At 41.7% G+C, this 21163-nt stretch overlaps 1 protein-coding gene and 1 long non-coding RNA gene across 3 annotated transcripts in view; one reads left to right on the top strand and one right to left on the bottom strand.

The window, feature by feature from the left end:
• The window catches only part of kalrna (kalirin RhoGEF kinase a), a 667943-nt gene that overhangs the window by 624862 nt on the left and 21918 nt on the right, over positions 1-21163 (top strand). The window contains exons 49-54 of one of the 2 annotated variants that reach the window (XM_067987468.1): positions 3147-3394; positions 4653-4785; positions 6153-6212; positions 16631-16658; positions 16821-16983; positions 20791-20912. In XM_067987468.1, coding sequence (XP_067843569.1) covers positions 3147-3394; positions 4653-4785; positions 6153-6212; positions 16631-16658; positions 16821-16983; positions 20791-20912 — 754 coding nt within the window. Of the gene's footprint in view, positions 1-3146; positions 4786-6152; positions 6213-16630; positions 16659-16820; positions 16984-20790; positions 20913-21163 lie in introns of those variants that run through there. The other variant, XM_067987467.1, reaches the window with a different exon arrangement.
• The window catches only part of LOC137323684 (uncharacterized), a 35505-nt gene that overhangs the window by 1488 nt on the left and 12854 nt on the right, over positions 1-21163 (bottom strand). The gene's annotated exons all lie outside the window — the stretch shown is intronic.

Raw genomic sequence — 21163 nt, forward strand, 5'->3', positions numbered from 1 at the left:
CTGTGTCGACATTGTGAGTAAAGCCTTGTGTTCTTCTCTTGAATGCAGCCCTGCCCTACATCATTCTGGGTCAAGATGGTACTTGAGTGGTCATCATTAAGTTTAAAAGTATAATAAAAAATATTTGAGAGTGACGTGAAAGAGCCAAGCACTGTTACTTTCTTACCTGTTTGTTCCTCAGTCTGTTTCTGAAGAGAACACGTGTTATTAAAGGCTACACACAAGTTTCCAGGAAGTTCAGTTGCATAGCCCTGTTTTACACGGGTTTTACATCAATGACTGCACCAATGAGAATGTAAATGAACAAACCCAGGAAACCTGTGTGTAACTCCCTCTGCAGGCCACCAGCGGGTGCAAGTTTTTTAAAAGGGCCAAATGTGCATTTCAGGAAAATTCTAGTTCATTCTTCTTTGGGAAATTGAGAAAAGAGCTCGAACCATCAATTCTTTAAGCAATATGTGGATTTTATAAATACCCCTAATAGAGGGAGCCACTGGACCAGCCCAACTGTTTGCATCTGGAGATAATTTTGTGACTTGGTAACCTTGTGATCCACCAGATATTAAGTGGAATATATCAACTGCCAATCTCCATCAGACAGCAACATTTCTGTAAAAGTTCATAAAATGCTGACCATTGGGATTCTTAATTGATGTTATACCCTGTATGTATCAGTGGTCACATAACAAGTGAAATAATAGGAGCGGTGTAACCTCATGAATTGGTGCTCATTTCAACAGGAAAATTAAAGCAATTACCACACCTCTAATATGGACACCCAAAATCAATCCATCAAATATGCAACATAACAACAAAATACAGGTTTTTACATGATAGCTCTTCATAATGTTGAACAACAGATTTGTAGATAAGTGAAATAAATATAGTCCAAAAGAGTTGGTAAAAATCAAACTGGTGTTAGCATCACAGGATAGTTAGATGACTTTGTTAACTCAACATACTTCTATTGGGGAATATTTTGTCTGTGCACTGTATGTAGTAAAATAAGTGGGTTTACCATTTCATTATACAAAGCACACAGAGGACATGTCTCCCCATTATGTACTAGAATACCACTTCAGTATCACAGATTCAAACCAGGATACAGGTAGTGTTAGTGAGGGTTAAAAGTAAACTTAAGCTTATAAATGAAATAAGACAAGCTAGTGAGGAGACTGCTGAAAAAAACATACTGTGCACACTGAAACCTATCAGCGCCAAAAGCCTGAAGGGGAAAAAAAATCATTTGTTCCACAGTAGCTCAAAAGTACTGAGCACAATGAAAAGAAGCAGCCCGTCTTATTCAGCAATCCAACAGTATTGAGATCCTCATGTAGTGGGCATCAGCACTAAACTGAATGGAATTTCAATATGTTTGATTGTATTCGATTATTGTCTTTCACACTCTACAAAAGTAGCTACACAAGTAATATATAAACCCATTAACCCTTCAAAAAAAGTTACCTAAACCAATTCAGGGGTTTGATTGAAGGATTTATAGCAGTCACTAACAGTCAATGTATTTGCCACAAAAATCTTGAAGAAAGAATCTCATGAAGGCTCAGTTTGTAAAAGCCATGTGTAACTAAACCATAAAGACCAGAAATCTCCAGAACATTCGCTGGCCTGTCTGTGAGTTAGCTGTGGCACAAACCCTTTCAACAGCTAGGGTTAGATATTCACACAGGAAACCTACTACCCCTTGTACTTGTGGCAGTGACCAATAGTTCAAATTATGTAAACCTGTGTTCAATAGACTGTGTGCAGAAATCATTTTTATTTATTTATTAATAAAATGTGAAGGGCAATCTGCCCACCCAAAGTGCAAGTGGGACAGTTTTATTTGTAATCCCAGGACTGCACAGCTGGACTCCTAGTCCTGTCCTCATGACTTGACTCCCATCAGTCAAGAAGCAGATGATGCTTGCAATATTCCATGGCCAAAATCAAACTGGTCCAGGTAGCGCTACACTTTCCATCAAACTGTGTGGAAAATCAGCTAGTGGATTAGGCACATAGGAACAGGAGTAGGCCATTCAGCCCCTCGTGCCTGCTCCGCCATTTGATAAGATCATGGCTGATCTGTGATCTAACTCCATATACCTGCCTTTGGCCCATATCCCTTAATACCTTTGGTTGCCAAAAAGCTATCTATCTCACATTTAAATTAGGTTCTGCTAATGCAGTCACCAAATTTGGTAATTTATTGCCAGATGACAAATTGGCAAGTGGTTTAGTGCTCCAATTACCAGCATTGAAATAGAAGCAGCAGTACTGCTCAACCTCTTCTAAATTATTGTAAACAATTTTACAACACCAAGTTATAGTCCAGCAATTTTATTTTAAATTCACAAGCTTTCGGAGGCTTCCTCCTTCTAAATTATGACAGAAATGAATGAGAAGAAATTTGATGAAATGCTAATCCTTGAGACCAACTAACTCAGCACAGACCTGCAAATCAAACCTGGCACCTCTGGTCAATTGCTTACCTACATGCCACGGGGAAGCTGTGTAGATTCTTGACTTATTAAAAAGTGGTGAAAGATAGACTTCTGCCACGATGATTTGCGAAAACATTTTACCTTAATTCTATCAAAAAGGCACAAAGGTGCAACCCATTAAAGTGACTCTCATCTGCAAACAGGGAAGGCACAAGGACTGCAAAAGTGCCCACTGGCCCCAGTCTCAGCCAGTGTGCTTTCTCACTGAGCCCACTGCTAGCTTCCTAGTCTCTGTGCACTAATAGGGGACAAAAATAGTGGCACCGGTGCAACACCAATTTGGCATTTCCTCCAGATGTAAATAGCATTTCCAATTAGACACAAAGGGTAAAAGTGGACCTGCAAAAAGACAGAAGCGTATTTTTAAGCATGAAGTCCATAAATTAAAAGTGCTGCATAATAAGGATATTTCCCAATAGAACAGCCATCAGTGGCCTCCTGATGTCCCCCCATATCGTTTGAGCTAATTTTAACAGTCTGAGTGCAAAGCATTTTATTCCTCTCATTTTGTGGACTGATTTTTTTTAAACCCACTTTCCTGAAGATCACCAATTGAAAATCACCACCCTCCTCTAATCTCTGACAGAATCTCGGAATGTAAATGCAGACAGTGAATTCTAATTGGATGCTGTTTGCTTTGCACAGAATAACACTGCTGGATGCAATGGGACCTCTACCATGTTGGTCACTCAAGATTACGGTGCAGTGAAGGAGAATGAAATCTGCGTATTTCAGGGAGAGGTGGTTCAGGTCCTCGCCATTAACCAGCAAAACATGTTCCTGGTGTACCGGCCTGCGAATGAACACTCCCCCGCTGCTGAAGGGTGGATTCCAGGCTTTATCCTGAGTTACACCAGTGACTACTCCACAGAAACTGACGAAGGAAGCATCAAGTAAGTGCCAGGTGGCTGCCCTGGAAGCAGTGTGTGGATGTAAAGAAAAAGATGGCGGGTTTTCCCTCCTGAGTTTATCCACAAGGCCGTTGGAACAAACTTCAGAAGTACCCAGTGAATGCTGGATCTTCAACTTAGAGGAGCCATGTCTGACAGCTCCATTTTTCTGTTAATATTTGTAATACAAGTGACAATTATGCAGTCATGGCATGTTTTTCTTTAACCTTTACTACACTATTGTGGAAATGACTGGACTGGAAGTATGTTTATGTTGTGTTACTAATATGTTTGTTTTCACTTTTATAAACATTTGGCACCGGGCCTAATGTTGAACTGAGACCTAACTTCTCCAGATGGAGAGATTTTTGTTGTCTATGGCAATTTGTACAGCATGTAATTTTTAAAAATTTTCTTTTTGTTTCAAATTTATTGACAGTATATTGTAAAAAAAATACCTTTTTTGTTTTGCCAGGACTCCTTCCAATACATTCCTGTACAAAAATATTTTGCACTATTTAATAAGCCCATATAAATAAAGTCAGGTTGTGCAATATAGTCAGAATGCTCTTCGTTGTACCTGTAATGTAACTAATAATAAATGTATTTTAAATATGTAAAATAAATCTTGAATATGAGCATGTTTTAATTAAGTAAAATGGTAAAAACTGTTCTGCTAAATTCTAAACTGCAGTGATTAGAGGTGCAACATTTGTACAGACTTGTAATTGTTACACCTTAAAGCACTCATTCCCTGAACTGATAATGTTTACGGTTTACTTGCACAGCTCGCCTACTTTTAGCTTCAGATCATATCACACATGGCCGATAATCAGTATCACATTTTAATCGTTGATTTTGATAAAACTTTCATCTCTTTCCGCCAACACTTTCTGCCATTTTCAACCTGTATACCTCGTAATCTCATGGGATGTTAAGCCTGCGTTATCACTGAGCGCTGGAGGAAATGCAAATTACAAACTCAGATCCTGTGAGATTATGTGATGTGCAGCAGAGAAATGGTAAAGATTGCGTAGTTTGGGGAATTGTTTGTTACTAAATTTGTTAGCTTTTCCACTAATGGAAATAAGACGTCTTGGTTGATTTTGTTTCGAGACCATACCATGTTTGTTTTTTCTGTTGTGTTTTTTTTCTACTGATGGCTGCCAGAGTTTTGGGAATGAAGTGGATTGTTTTTGGCCCCATATCCATCAGAAGCCTAAGATATTCAAGTTATTTGGTGCATTTTTTGGTACAACAGGAAGTCATGTTCTTGGCATACATCACTGCATTTGAGAAAACGAGGAGAGGAGAGCAGTGGGAAAAATGAAGGGAGGTTTGAAAATGATGCTCGTAAATCCAAGGATATTCTGCCCAACAAAGCCTCTGTTAATGTGAGTAAGCCGACATTTAGGAGCTGTGTGTTCATACTGTAAAGGTCCAGTCACAAGGCACTCCTGCTGGGTTGCTTGCTTAGATTGCCTGCAACACTTCACTTTTGCAGAAGAATCAAAAAGAGCTATTTCAACAGCTTTTATATTTCCTATTGCCTAAAGTGGTAATGTGAGTGGTTTTATTAGCTCTAAATTACAGATTTGGCTGGTGCAACTGGGTGAGATTAATAGCATAAACCATTCACTGCTACAGATAGGTTGTTAGAGCCAAACTATTGCTGTACAAAAGCTAAGTACATCATCTTTACACCAGTGAAAAATGTATAAAACTCCACATCAGATTCACTGGACTCAAAATGGTTGCTGAGTAAATGCAAACCTTGTCACTTGACCTTTAAACAACAGCCTACTTCAACAGCCCACCATTAACACTTATCTTTGGAACTAACATTTTCGGAAACAAGCACATCAATGATAGCAGTAATAATGCTGATGATTTGTTGTCACTAAATGCACTTCTGTTTACCACACAGAATTGTGGGTGTGTCTGGAGTTCTGAGAACACAGTGTACCATATTCTTTTGCTGCAATTGTGAATAAATTAAAGTTTTTAACAACGTTGTTGTCTGTTATCTTACTGTGTGTAAAGTGTGAACTCACTCAATGTTCTCTTAGGCAGCTGAAGTTATTTTCCAGGCCCATCTGGCTCTTCTAAGAATAAACTTGAATCCAAATCTCTTAGACACCTTTCTAGTTTTTCTAGAGTAAAATTTCTCTTTTAATAACTTTTTAAAATTTGTACTATTTTTAAGCACCATTTAAAATGTATTTCTCTCCCAGCCAAGAGGACTGCATTCCCCCCTCCTCCAAACATACAAACTCCTCCCAGACCTCTTGTACTACTGCTTTTGAACTGACTAGGATCTGTTTTATAGTAGCCCACTGTGATTAACCTTTAATTTTATTTGTTCTGCTCAACACCTTTTATTACTGGCTTGGATAAGGTCAGAATATGTACCATGTGGGAAAATATGGATATCTACTTTCTGCAACTTGGATACAGTGTTAAAAAGGGCTCAGTGCATTGTGCCATGCTTCTGCCTATTTTTCTAAATTCCAGTTGTTAAATTGTATGTTGCAGAATTTGAGAAAGTGTGGGTCCAGAGTAAACTTCCTAATTCACTGCAACTCTTGAACATATGTAATTTGATGTAGAAATACTGCTGTGACTCTTAATGAGGTTAATAGTTTCAGTCACTGATGCCCTAGGCATAGTTTTGGTAAAGATTTGCATTTCAAACATACAATGTAATCGACCACTCTCCTAATTCTTATTTTGCTCTTTTTTCCCTCATGCTGCACTAAAGGAGTCTAACAGTTCTGAGGAATCCGAATGTGATGATCTTGACCCTAAAACTTGCATGGAGGTAGTAACAACTGTTTATCACGTGATATTCAAATAAGCCTGCCCGTTAAGTGTTGGTGATCATAGAACAATGATGATAAACCCACAACTTTCTTTTTCTTCTCAGAGATTTTTGGTTATTTTTGTCATTGGATTTAAATTTTTTGCTTGTAAGAGTGTTTGAGTGTGCTGTAAAGAATTGTAAAATCCTCAATGGTGCACATTGGTCTTAACCCTATTACAAACTGTGCTAAATATGCTCTTATTGCCTTGAGTGAGGGGAAGAATACAAGACAAATGGTTAACTTCGCAACTGTCTATTTTTGACATGGGCACATTTCAGCTAGGCGTCTAGGTTAATGGTGGTGTAATATTGTAACTTATCTACATTAACAAGGTTTTAATTACATTTATTAATTTATCAAAAACAACTAGTACCATGACTGAAATCACTTTAAAACAGTGACATTTTGTGCTGGAAAATGGAAAATATGTGTGACCAACAGTACTGACATTCTTATTTTAATTCAAAAATAATTATTATTTTGCTAAAAATAGTATTGCACCATTCTACAACTCCCTTATCTCTGCCTATGGCGCCCTCATTCCACCCCCCGAGGCCTTTGTGATCTCCCGCCTTACCACTCCACTGATACAAATTCCATCTCTACACACTCAAGCCCAAAAACCACAGACTCGCTCACACTTGGTACAGGTCTGGCATGACTACCCAAAGGAATACAACAGCCTAGAAATTCGGGCGCGACATCGGTGCAGCCCCTAACAAGGCCAGCGGCAGGACCGCAGCATAATAGTCCGCCGGCCTCATTTGGATAGTACCGGCAAGCTGCATACGCCATTCACAGCCCCAGAGGCTGCTCACTGGTCACAGCAGGGGGATGGGGGAGCAGTAAAGACGGCTAGTTCGGATGCAGGCCGAGATTTTCAGGAGAGTCTGGGAGGGGGGAAAGAGGCTATTGGGAGAGGACTGAGCGGTGGCCAGCAGCGGTCCGTGGTTTTAATGTGGAGCTGGGAAGAGCACTCCTGCTCCTCCTGGCTCCATAATAAGGTAAGTAAAAAACTTTAAACTTACCTTTCGTGTGGCAGCCTGTAGTGGTCTTGTTAAGGATCGCTGGTTTGGCTGCTGAGTGACTGAAGAAACTGACTGCTGCATGCATGGCACGTGCTGGAATTATTCAATTTGGTGAAGGGGCCTGAAACAGACGTTAAGCCCCAGATGTACATATGCGACGGGCCTATCGCTAGTTTCAGGGGCACACCCGAGACACCTCCTGAGCAGTCCTAACCAATATGGTAGGTGGCACACATCTGACGCAGAATGAACACGCCATATTGGACCTTGAGGTGCCAGTTTTGAGCCTATAAAATTGGTGCAGCACAATTCAATTTTTGGCCCATATCTTCTGTCCGTGGCCAAATCTTTCTACTACCCCAGGACCATTCTGGGTGCTAAGGGCATGATAAGGCATTTTATAAAAGCGAATTCTTTCTTTTTTCTTGTCCCAATGAAACCAGCATATCTCCAGCCTACCCCACCCTGCTGAGTCACCTCTAGGATAACTCCAGGTTCCATACTTAGCCCATCCTTGTCCTTGTTTATATTCTGCCATTTGGACACATTATCCATTGGTATGGAATCAGTTTCTCACGTGTATGCTGACAACACAAGTTCGACCTCTCCGCCGCTGCCCTCTATTCCACAACCAGCTTTGTGTTGTCAGACTGCCTACCTGTGAATGAGCCAGAACTTCCTCCAGTTGAACATTGGGAAAACCAAACCCATCTTATTCAACTCCTGCCAAAAACTCCCAATCCCAACCACACCCATCCCACTACTGCAACCCCTGCCACTCAGCCTCCCACCCTAGTGTCTTCTACCTTAGAACTACTCTGTAATCTCCCCCCACCCCCAATTCTGGTGTTCATCTTTGGTGGTAGAGCTTTCAACAGTCTTGACCCAACTCTCTTGATTTCCCTGATAAATCTCTTAGTCTTGCTACTTTCCCCCGAGCCTTTAAAAATCTCCTCAAAACTTATGTTTTTGACTCTGTTTTTTGGTCAACTCTTCTAAATCCTCTGCCAGTCATTCCATCTTTCTGATATATGAGAAATTTTATAGGCTCAAAACTGGCACCTCAAGGTTCAAGGACGTTTTATTACATTAAAGGTTCTATATTAATGCAAGTTCCATATATATGATATCAAACCAGTTACATGCTTTCTAATTTTGGATATGATTTAAAAGGAGATGGTTGTTGAAGTAGGTATTGAGTTAGCTTGTTTTTCTGGTTTTCTTCGTATCACTCTAATGACTTTTAAGTGATATGTCCAGCATGTCTGTAGATTTACTAAATGTATAACATAGACACAGTTGTCACCAGATTTCAGTAACAATTTGTAGTATGAATTTTTTATACTATGCCAATTTTACCCGTGGGGAAAACATTCAGCAATACCATGAGGAATTTTGTCCTTCCAAACTTAGGTTGTGTCTCGAGGTCATTTTGCATAATAAAACACCAGGGTGACGTTCTGCTGTTTACTGGGTGTGGATGCGATTTAGGTTGACAAATTAAGAGTATCACACGCTTCTGGATAACCAAGTTCATTTGCAAAGAAAATGTGTCAGGGTCTATCCAATTTTGCCAATTTTCACAGCTTTCTTTTATGTGTCAGCCTGAATGGTATCATTCTTGCCTCTGAGTCAGAAGGTTGTGGGTTCAAGCCCCACTCCAGAGATGTGGGGGGAGAAATTGGTTTGCGCCAGCTGGCGCGAGCTGGATGCAGAGAATGATCTCTGCACTGAAACAGGTAGGTCCAAGATCCAATCGATATTGGGCCTTGGGCCTCATTTTAATAAGATCTGCAGAGTCCTACCGTGCATCCCCAGGCAGCTCGCCAGTGAAGTTAGGATGAATGTCGAGCCAGTGCGAGAAGTGGTCACGCTGAGGCCGAGCAAGAGCTGGCAGTGGGAAGTTTTGCCCTGAAATTGTTCCCTTTTGCTCCTGTTTTCCGCAAAAAAAACAGGCGCAATGAGGACCAATTTCATCTCATTTTCTGGCTATTTGTCATTGCTATTGGGACCTTGCTGTGTGCAAATTGGCTGCTGTGTTTCTCTACAATACAACAGTGACTATGCTTGAAAAGCATTTAATTGGCTGTAAAGTGCTTTAGCACGCCTGAGGCCAATAGTCAAATTCACCAGTTGGCTCAGTACATGATAAATTATGCAGTAACGCCATTTTGTGTTTCTCACATGGAAACCTCAACACAAAGTTAATATAAATTATTTAGGGGTACATAAGAACATAAGAACATAAGAAATTGGAGCAGGAGTAGGCCAATCGGCCCCTCGAGCCTGCTCCGCCATTCAATAAGATCATGGCTGATCTGATCCCAACCACAAATCTAAAGAACACAAGAAGTCGGAGCAGGACCCGGCCACATAGCCCCTGGGCCCTCTCCGCCACCCACAGGGCATTGACCGATCCGAACTCAGCTTCATGTCCAATTTCCTGCCCGCTCCCCATAACCCCTAATTCCCTTTACTTCTAGGAAACTGTCTATTTCTGTTTTAAATTTATCTAATGATGTAGCTTCCACAGCTTCCTGGGGCAGCAAATTCCACAGACCTACCACCCTCTGAGTGAAGAAGTTTCTCCTCATCTCAGTTTTGAAAGAGCAGCCCCAGATTTTCCTCTGTCCCCTGCTGCTGCTAGAGGTGCCCCAGAGAGCAGGAGCTAAGGACAGTTTCTCAGAGTGATTGAAAGTAGGTCGCGGTGTCCCAAGGAATTCTGTTCTGGGACCACTTCAGTTCACTGTGTACATCAATGATTTTCATATAGGGCTAGGGGGAGCAGTGTCCAAATTTGCAGACAAAATTAAAATAGGCATAGTAAGTGAGGATGAAAGGAAGCTGCATGGGGCGATTGATAAGACGATGGAATGGGCAATAAAGAGGCTGATGGAATTCAGTATGAGGTGGAACATTTTGGTTATAAAAAAAATAATAATTATACTTTGAATTGGAGAAAGCTGAGTGAGGTGGAAGAGTAGAGATATTTGCAGGTTCAGGTTCACAAGACATTAAAAATGGCACCTCAATACCATAAAAAAATGAATAAATACTGTGTTTTATGGCAAGTGGGATATCAGAGTCGTGATACAATGGTGAATATATATAAAACCTTCGTAAGACCATTTTCAGAGTCAGACTGTGTCCAATTTGGGGCTCCACACTATCGGAAAGATGTTGTGGTAATAAAGAGGGTACAGTGCAGATTTACTAGGATGCTGCCTGGTATGAAGAAATACAAAATCTTGACAAAATTGAGCCTGTTTTTGTTAGAACAGAGGCGATTAAAGGGTGATTTGCTAGAGGTGTTTAAAATTCTGAAGGGATGGGACAGTCGATAGGAACACAATGTCCCCATTGTTTGAGGGGTCTAGAATGAGGGAACATAGATATAAGATTAAATTTGAGAGAATTAGGACAGAGCAAGAGAAACTTTTTACACAGGGTTACCACTGTTTCTGCAGCTCTTCCACTGAAGTTACGGTAGACAAGTGGGAGAACCCTTTGGAACTTCATTCCCTTGAGGTTTTGCCACAAAATTGAGCAATTTTTTTAATAAATGGTCACTTTTACATTTGCATAATTTATACTTGATCTTTCAGTTACAGTAAATAAAGGATAAAGATGTATTTGGTACAATTTCAAGTTAAGTGTGTCATTTTGATCAGTAGACATAAAATGCTAATTGAAAATTAGTTTTAGATCAGACAGTTCTGGTACAAACTTCTTTTGCTTGATGCATAATTGTTGAAATACTTTTTAATTCACTCTTCACAGCCTTAATCTCCTTTTATTTGGCAAATGAATTTCAATTTGGATAAGTATGAGGTGGTGCATTTTGGTAAGAAGAATAAGGAGGCCACATACTACTTGAGTAATAAGAGTCTAAATGGGATAGAGGAGCACAGGGATCTTGGGGTACAGATACACAAATCACTAAAAATAGCAACGCAGGTTATTAAGGCCATTAAAAAGACACATCAGTCACTGGGGTTCATTTTTAGAGGGATAGAATTGAACAGCAGAGAAGTTAAACTTGTATAGAACCTTGGTTAGACCACACTTGGAGTACTGTGCACAGTTCTGGTCTCCATATTATAGAAAGGATATAGATGCATTGGAGAGAGTGCAAAAAAAATTCACAAGGATGATACTTGAACTGAGAGGATAAACTTATCAGGAAAGGCTCAACAGGCAGGGGCTCTTCTCTCTAGAAACGAGAAGGCTGAGGGGTGACCTAATTGAGGTCTTTAAGATAATGAAAGGGTTTGATAGGGTAGACGTAGAGAAAATGTTTCCATTTGTGGGGGAGTCCAAAACTAGAGGTCATAAATAGTCGCTAATAAATTCAGGAGAAACTTCTTTACCCAAAGAGTGGTAAGAATGTGGAATGCGCTACCACGAGGAGTAGTTGAGGCAAATAGCATAGATGCATTTCAGGGGAAACTAAACAAGCAAATGAGGGAAAAAGGAATAGAAGAGAATGTTGAAAGGGTTAGATGAAGTAGGGAGGCAGGAGGCTGGTATGGAGCATAAAAGCCAACCTAGACCAGTTGAGTTGAAAGGCCTGTTTCTGTGCTGTAGTTTCAGTGTAACTCAATGTATTTTGAGAAAATATGTCCCCTTGTCAGTATGAAGAGTTAAAAATATTTTATTGAGGTATATTTGTTCCAATTTCATCCAATATTAATGCTGTTTAAATCCGGCACAAAACAGATTTGTATAAGCACTGAAAAAATGCAAAAAGGTTTTAACATTCAAAGATTTTTTTCTTAAATATATCAGTAAGTCTCTAACATCCCATGAAGTTAATTGAAAGAAAAGCATTAACCTCCAGTTCTGTTTTGTATTTTAATATTAAATTGATATGAAGCAAAGTTTCATCATGTCCCAATTAATGTCATAAAATGAAAAGGCTGCACAAAATAAAATTAATGCAATTTTATAGTTTCATGGGGTAAGGAAATAGGATTTTTAAATCATTATTGATTAACGTTATAGTCTAAGAACATAAGAAATAGGAGCAGGCATTGACCATACAGCCTCTCGAGCCTGCTCCGCCATTCAATAAGATCATGGCTAATCTTCAACCTCAACTCCACTTTCCCGCCCAATCCCCATACCCCTTAATTCCCCTAGAGTCCAAAAATCTATCTATCTCAGTCGTGAATATACTCAACGACTGAGCATCCACAGCCCTCTGGGGTAGAGAATTCCAAAGATTCACAATCCACTGAGTGAAGAAATCCCTCCTCATCTCAGTCTTAAATGGCCGACCCCTTATCCTGAGACTGCCCCCAAGTTCTAGACTCTCCAGCCAGGGGAAACAACCTCTCGGCATCGACCCTGTCAAGCCCCCTCAGAATCTTGTATGTTTCAATGAGATCACCTCTCATTCTTTTAAACTCCAGAGAGTATAGGCCCATTCTACTCAATCTCTCCTCATAGGACAACTCTCTCATCCCAGGGTGGGATAGTCTAGAATAGCCCAGGATAGTCTAAACTATTAAGATAATTTTATGGGGTTACATTGTAAAGTTTTTCTTCTGTTGTTCCTTCAATCAAAGGTTCTGAATTATATGGGGGAGTAGGAAATTCAAAAAAATTGATTTGAAAAATGGTGTATGAATGAGGGAATCCCAGCAGAAATTCATCCCATGTCATTCGGGGTTGCTCTTGCATATCTTCCAGTACACATCATTGGCAGAAGTCTGGAAACAGGTACCTGCCTTCCATCATGGATGATATGTGGCTAAGGGAGACCCAAAATAGAAAGGGGAAGATGTTTTGAACCAGATTAGTATTGATGTCACTACACATTCCTAGGACAGCAAAAAGATAGTAATTTGTTTTTATGGCACTGCAGAAAATTCTAAATAGTTCATTTAAAAATCATTACTCATAAATGTAGAATGCTAAGAAAAAGAGGATAGTAAACAATCAAACCAGTACTTTAGCCACAATGTGGCTTCTTTTCATTGCAAATCTAGCTACGGTTAAAGGTTATGGAACGTACCACAGCCTCAGAGTAGTGGTACATGAAACTGCAACCTTTCAAAGGAGAATGCTTTCTGAAATACTTGATCCTTAGGGAATGATCCCTGCACCTAAATGGATAGGCCCAAGGCACACCTAATATTGGGCCACCGGCCTCATTATCATCGAACCTGCGAGCTGCGGACACCTAATGGGCATCCCCAGGCAGTTCGCCGGAGAAGAGGCCTCGAACAATGGCGACCCTCAGGTAAGTCCTTAAAGAGGACAGGGAGAAGGGAGCTACTGGGAGGGAGGGTAGTGTTGGCCGGATTCGGGAAGGTAGCGGTGTCCGGGATCGGGGAAGGTGGAGGGGGTCGAGGTCACGATCGGTTGGGGGGGGAAGATTGAGGTTGCGATCGGATGGTTGGGCACTCGTGCTCCTCCCGGCTCCACATTCAGGTAAATATTTTTAACAAACTTATCTTTTTGGTGATGGCCTGCAGCGTCCCTTTAAGGACCGCTGGTTAAGCTGCAAGTAGACCCGGTTTTCCTGAATGCAGTCGGCGCTGGCTGCCTCGGGGCAAACTAATGTTGTAGAGGGGACCACAAACAGGCGTTAGCCTGATGTATTTATCCTGTGCAATCCCTCCTATCTTGCACCCAGACCATCGGGTGTCAAGGTGGCTGCTTGGAGAAAAGTGGTATCCCCTGACCATGTGGCTCATAACTGCTATTAAGAACCTGAACACCGAAGCTGAGGAGCACTATGATCTGAGTCATGCATCCACCAGAGCTCTGATTGAGGAAATAGTTAACATCTTGATACAGAGGTTACGCTGCCTGGATATGTCTGGAGGCATCCTGCAATATAGCCGTGAGAGAGTCCGGTGGTAAGCTGTAAGGTACATAACTTCACCCTGCAAAGGGGGCAACCCTTGGAACCACCTGAGGAGGAGGAAGAAGTGGAGGAGCAAGAGCAGGAGGATGATCAGGAAACCAAAGAGGAAGAGGAAGAGCAAGGGCCAGCAATACTGCCAGACCCCTACGGCAGCAAATAATAATCAAACAGTTTTGTTGAATTATCTCTCCCCCACCATGCACCAACAGTCCTTCATACTATCACACCAGTCCTTACACCCACCGGATGAATGCCATCAAATTATACACATTCTTGGGGTGTTGGAGTGCCATCAGTAGGCATGTTGCAACCAATAGCAACACTTAGAAACTGCATAGCAACAAAATGGTTCATAACAATTCATTTAAGGATTGAATAGTGAAGTTTGAAAACTAAAAATCACCCGACTGCTTGTTTGCCTATTCTGGTGTTCCTACATGGTGCTTCCCCAGTGCCTATGCCATGGGAGATGGAAGACTGCTGAACCTCCACTGAGGGCACTTGAGATGGCCATGATGGGTGGCCTCAAGGAGTGCTGGCCATAGAGGCTGGGCTGCAGACTGCAGCATCTTACCGGCAGTCAGGTCAGTCTGACCCAGTTGGCTACCTGGCACCAACATGGACACTGAGAGGCTTGCAGGGGAGCAGGCATACTGTCATCCTGATGAACGGTCTCCTTCCTCCTGTCTGTGCTTGCTTCCTGGTATTTTGTGCTTGCAGGAAGAAAGGAAATGTGTTAGTGTGTGGTCTGGTGAAAGGTTGTGAGGATGTGCCTGTCAGGGTAGAATAGTGTTGCTGGTGCTTGTAAGATGACACAGATCTAAGGAAGTGAGGGAAGTAAAAGGCAGAAAGCTGCCGCCAGGCCCCATGGGAGCAGGTAAGTCTTGAGGAGGGGGGAAGCCTGGGGTAAGGGAGGCCCAGGGTTTCCTGTGGGGTCTGGAGGAGCATTCCTGCTCCTCCTGGCTTACAGGAAAACATTAAAAAAATTAATAAAAGCTTACCTTACCAGGCCTCTTCTGGCCCTGGCTGCTGTTCCCGGCAGGTTTAGCCTGGTGAGGAAAGCTACCAGTGCTTCCCCGTTCAGGACTCAGGCTAAAATAGCAGATTGGGCCCCAATGATTTCAACAACTTGCATTTATATAGCGCCTTTAACATAGTAAAATGTCTTAAGGTGCTTCACAGGAGTGATTTTCAAACAAAATTTGACACCAAGCTACATATGGAGATATTAGGACAGGTGATCAAAAGCTTGTTCAAAGAGGTAGGCTTTAAGGAGCATCTTAAAGGAGGAGAGAGAGGTGGAAAGGTTTAGGGAGGGAATTCCAGATCTTAGGGCCTAGGCCACTGAAGGCACGGCCGCCAATGATGGAGCGATTAAAATCGGGGATTTGCAATAGGCAAGAATTGGAGGAGCGTAGAGATCTCAGAGGTTTGTAGGGCCAGAGGAGGTTACAGAAATAGGAAGGGGCAAGGCCATGGAGGGATTTGAAAACAAGGATGGGAATTTTAAAATCGAGGCTTTCCCGGTATGGGAGCCAATGTAGGTCAGCGAGCACAGGGGTGATGGGTGAATGGCGTTGGTACGAGTTAGGATATAGCCAGCAGAGTTTTGGATGAGCTCAAGTTTATGGAGGGTGGAAGATAGGAGGTCAGCCAGGAGAGCGATGGAACAGTCAAATCTAGAGGTAACAAAGGCATGGATGAGGGTTTCAGCAGCAGAGGCGGGGCGGGGGGAGATGGGCGATATTACGGAGGTGGAAGTAGGTGGTCTTGGTGATGGAGCGAATATATGGTCAGAAGCTCATCTCAGGGTCAAATAGGATGTCTGGGTTGCGAATGGTCTGGTTCAGCCTCAGACAGTGGCCAGGGAGAGGGATGGAGTCGGTGGCTAGGGAACGGAGTTTGCGGCGGGGACCAAAGACAATGGCTTCAGTCTTCCCAATATTTAGTTGGAGGAAATTTTTGCTCATCCAGCACAAGCAGTGTGACAAATGAGAGACAGTGGAGGGGTCGAGAGAGGTGGTGGTGAGGTAGAGCTGGGTTTCATCAGCATACATGTGGAATCTGACATGTATATTTACTTCATCGGAGTCCGACATGTATATTTAAAGAGGACCCCGCCAGCTTGGGTTGGGTGCCCAGTCGGCCAGATAGAGGTGGGTAAACCCCCATGCCATTTTAATTCCCCCCCCCCCCGATTTCCACCAGGCGAGGGGAACTAAAATTGAGGTCCATGGGTTGCACCGTAGAGTGCAGTGTTTTTAAGGTAATTGAAGATCATATCTTGTTTAATATCAGTTTTGTGATGTCTGAAATCTTTATATTTAGACGTCTAACTAAAATCCTCGTCTCGTGCCAGCAGTCTATTCATTTAATTTGGGTTACAAATCTTTAGAAAAAGTTTTATATCATTATATGTATGTATATATATAAAGTAATTTACTGACTACAAATTTTCATTTCTTCACAGTTGCTTAATCCAAATTTTATCCATGAAGGTAAGTTTATCCTTCATTAATACCTCAGTGTTGAAGTTGCATTTCTCATGCACTATTACAATTCAGAATAACTGTAGATGATCTGTGAATGATTTGTACGCTGTATACGGTTGAAGTCATAGATTTTATTTTCACTGACATCAATTTTTGTCTTTTGCACAGTGGCACCTGAATTTCTTATCCCCCTGGCCGATTTGACATGTGCTATTGGTGAGACGGTCATATTACGCTGTAAAGTGTGTGGGCGACCAAAACCTACGGTTAGCTGGAAAGGACCAGATCAAAATGTTCTTGTCAATGACAGTTGCTACACCCTATCATTCAGGTAACCTCATCAGCTAGATCTCCACAAAATGTAGCAGAATGTCAGAACCAAAAGCATTTTTCTGTGCAGAAAATGAATGTATATCTTATGAAGAGGCTCCAGTCTTCTCTCCCAAAAGCCATTGCCTCTATAAATGATGAAAGCTTCAGAAAAAAATCTATAACATGTAAAACTGTCTTGTTAAAAATATTTAGAAAAGCAATAACTTCAAGTCGTCACTTAGAGCAGAGAAGGTTAAGGGGAGATTTAATAGAAGTGTTCAAAATTATGAAGGGTTTTGATAGAGTAGATGGGGAGAAACTGTTTCCACTGGCAGGGGGGTCGGTGACCAGAGGACACAGATTTTAAATAATTGGCAAAAAATCCAGGGGGGAGATGAAAATTTTTTTTACGTAGCAAGTTGTTATGATCTGGAATGCACTACCTGAAAAGGTGGTGGAAGCAGATGCAACAATAACTTTCAAAAGAGAATTAGATATATGCTTGAAAAGAAGAAATTTGCAAGGCTATTGGCAAAGAGCAGGGTAGTGGGACTAATTGGATAGCTCTTTCAAAGAGCTGGCACAGACACAATGGGCCGAATGGCCTCCTTCTGTGCTGTATGATTCTATGATAAGTCCTGGACAAGTTACAAATTGCACAAAAGCTGCATTGTATTAAGGCTGATCTCATTGATGCCATTAAATCTATTGCCATGCCAATCAATGGGTATGGTGCAGCAATGCCCAAAAATAGAAGCATGACTGGAATGGACACAGATGATGATAGTGTTTCTTAGGGCACCAACACATAGTGTCTGTCCCACCATTCCCCTCTAATGTCTGAACAAGTGCTTGAAAACGTGCAGACCCAGGCTGCCCATTTAGTAGCAGAAGTACCAGAGCCTGCAGCAAATCTACCTTCGCACTCAGCTGCCATGTGGTGAAGGCCAGCTTAATCCTTAAACATTCCTGCCACTGAAGTGGATACATGCCAACCGCCAGCTTTTTATGCAGTTATCAGCTTTTTAACCAATGTATCAGTTTATCAGCATTTTACAAGAAAAATTGCAGACGTTGGTGGTTGTCAGTGTCAACGAATCAGATCATTAGGAAGGTGGGAATGGAGCCTGTCAGAACTAGATATGTTGAAGGGAGACTGGAACCAATCAGATGACCATTGTGCACAAACCTGAGGCAAATAAAAATTAAATTGAGCAGCTGATTTTTCAGAGTCCCAGTTACAGATATGTTCATTTAGTGTTTGTCCCTGAAGAAGTTATATATAAACAAATTAGCTGCTAAAATACAATTTCCAAAAACTTTATTTTCCCTAAAGGAACTTTTAAGGCATGCCTGACTGTTGTTTTATGTAAAGGCTTATTTTCTTCAATATTGGTTGCAACTGTTTTTTTGAGCTAAGGTGAATATTCCCTAATATGAATGCATCATTTGGCTTGCTTTATGGAATTGCCAAGGTTTGGGAATAAAACAGGGAGTGGGTTAGAATAATAAGGCATTTTACTTAATTGAAAAAAAAATTATGCTGAGATTCACACTGAGAATTACAGTAGGCTCCAAGATGCCAATAAATACAACAAATCAGGCTCTGGCAGGTGGGGCATGTCCCCATAGAAAATAAATCTCACTCCAACGGCATTGTAATCTCCCTTTAGGAATTTCTAAATCACCACTGCTGCTAACTGTGCTTTTTTGTACTGCAATAAAAGTGATAGAATGATAGTTATACCTGCAGTGTAAGTTATGCCAAGTCTGTGTCCTACTGCAGTCTCAACCTAACTCTGAGTCTTAACTTGCCATAGGGCTTTATTCAGAGCTGAATTGTCCCAATTAAGTCTAGAAAGCCTTGACCTAGAGTGCTAGTCAGAGTATCTATGGAAGCAGTCATTGTTGCCACTCCACAAGTGACAACTGGCTTAAAGCCTCTTTATGATGCCTTGAGGCTGCATTGAGCTTCTGGACTGCGACAATTACCAGGGTGACCCGTATGTCATGCCATACCTCCCGCATTGTATTATACAGGTGGGTTGTGGACTCCTCCAAAGTTCCACCCTCGGCACCAGGTAGGAGGAGAATGTCTGCATTGCCTGCACATGAGATCAATGCTCCCGAGTCATTGATCTTTTAAGGATAGCGCCCCTGAGATCTTGGTCCTTAGGCTCCTCAGCCAATGGCAGCCATTTCTGACCCCTCTGGGAGAGATAGCTGCTTCCTCATCACCCCCTCCCCACACCCACCCTCAGCTTCTCTTGCTCACGATTCACCCAGTGATAAACCCTAACTCAGTAATGCCTTCATTCTGAGTGGGTTTATCTGGGCTAGTGTTTGAGTAAGTGAGGCATCGTGATGGAGTTGGTGAACAAAGTGAAGGAAGGCTCCCTATGGAAATGCTGGGCTGTTTGTCAGATGCTTCTTTCTGTAAATGTTCAGCACTTCTGATGGACACAAAGAACATTCATTTTAGGAAGGTGTTCTCTGACTTGTGAATCAAAAGATGTGACTGAGTAATAGCAAGAGACCTTTCATATAATCAGAACGCCTGCAGACAGCAAAACTCACCATTCGGCAAGTGCTCCATCTCATTACCACCTAAACCTGACAGCTCTCTTCCAAGTTCGCCATCTTCCACATTCTCCCCAATATGTCTGCTCAGGAATTGCGGAGCTTCCCCCTTATGCCGACTGAGGGGTCTAATGCTTGTCATTCCACCACTATTTGTCTCTGGTTGTGTGCACATTTCTCCTTTGCAAAGAACACCACAATTTATTTACTTGTACATGAAAATGGCAATTGTGATCACCAAATTGCATATTTAAACAATCTCCTGCCTGTTTTAGATGGGAGTGCTGGTCACCCTTTAAAGGCCTACCTGAAAATTGAAACAGGAGGGCCATGGGTGTCAAAGGGGGTGTCCAAGGTTCCCATTCGATATTACTCAGGTGAAAAATGGGTGAACAGCAATTGAAAATTGCCCCTATAATCTTTAAAATGCTGACAAACATAAATAATGCAGAAGCAAACAGGTTCGGTCTGATTTTAGCTCCGGGACGGTTTTCAACAGGTGAGTAACGGTGAGTTAGAAACTTACCCACTGCTTCAGAAATGAGACCTGGAGTATTTTAACTCCGGGACTCATTTAAACCTGCCGGCTGACTCACTACCCGTTCTGGGCGTGAAGTCGGTGGGTGAAAAATCACATGGCCCAGAGGCCGCCTGCCGACAGCAGATAAGAGGCGGGATCGGCTGCCGCGGCTTTGGGCAGATGTTCTTGCCGCCTGCTCAGTAGAGCAATTGAAAATTGTAACCACTCGGCTCCCAGCGGCTCCAGGGTGGACAATTAATCTGGGCGATTTTAACTGCCCGCCCACCCAGTTAAAATTCGTTTTAATTTGACACTGAGCAGAGAAATTGCTTATTTACCTCAAATGAGACCCAAACAAACCATTTTTTCTCCCCCAGCTCAACTGATCAGGTTGAATAATACAGATTGGTAATGTTGAATTGGTGTCCTGAGGTTTTGTTAAATAACTTGAAGAGTCACAAAAATTAGACAGAGCTTTATCTTCCTGGGAAATTTAAGTGTTTATTCATTTTGTTCAAGAAATTAAGTGAGTTGAGTCCATAATAGGGCGATTGTACATGGTCTGGACAAAATGATCTGAATGGCCTTATTTTGTTTTAAAGACCTATATGGGTATGAGATTCATCAAATATGGGACTACATTGACAGGATTTATTGAATTTTTTGTGGAAATTATTCAGCTTTCCTTTCACTGAAAAAGTAAATGTTGTCTTTTAATTTCTATAGTGATTCTGGAGAGGTTATGCTTAAAATCTGCAATATCATGCCTCAAGACAGTGGAATATACAGCTGTCTGGCAGTGAATGACATAGGATCAACATCATCGTCAGCTACAATTAAAGTGCAGGGTAACTAAATCTTTTCAAATCATTTGCTGTAACACACTCCTTGTAGAACATTTTTCCCTTCAAATCTCTCCCTATTTTTGAGCCTCCTGTGTCATGCTGTCAGTCTATAGATGGGATATTAAGTAAGCAGAATTGCTTTGATATTTGGCGGGTTGACAATTAAATGAACGTTTTACATAGTAAAAAATGTCAGCAGCTCAAATCCAATTTGCACTTGGGAACAGTCACTGGGGAGGCTGAGTTGGATTGAG

The sequence above is a fragment of the Heptranchias perlo genome, chromosome 7, assembly GCF_035084215.1.
Source record: "Heptranchias perlo isolate sHepPer1 chromosome 7, sHepPer1.hap1, whole genome shotgun sequence".
Lineage (NCBI taxonomy): Eukaryota > Metazoa > Chordata > Chondrichthyes > Hexanchiformes > Hexanchidae > Heptranchias > Heptranchias perlo.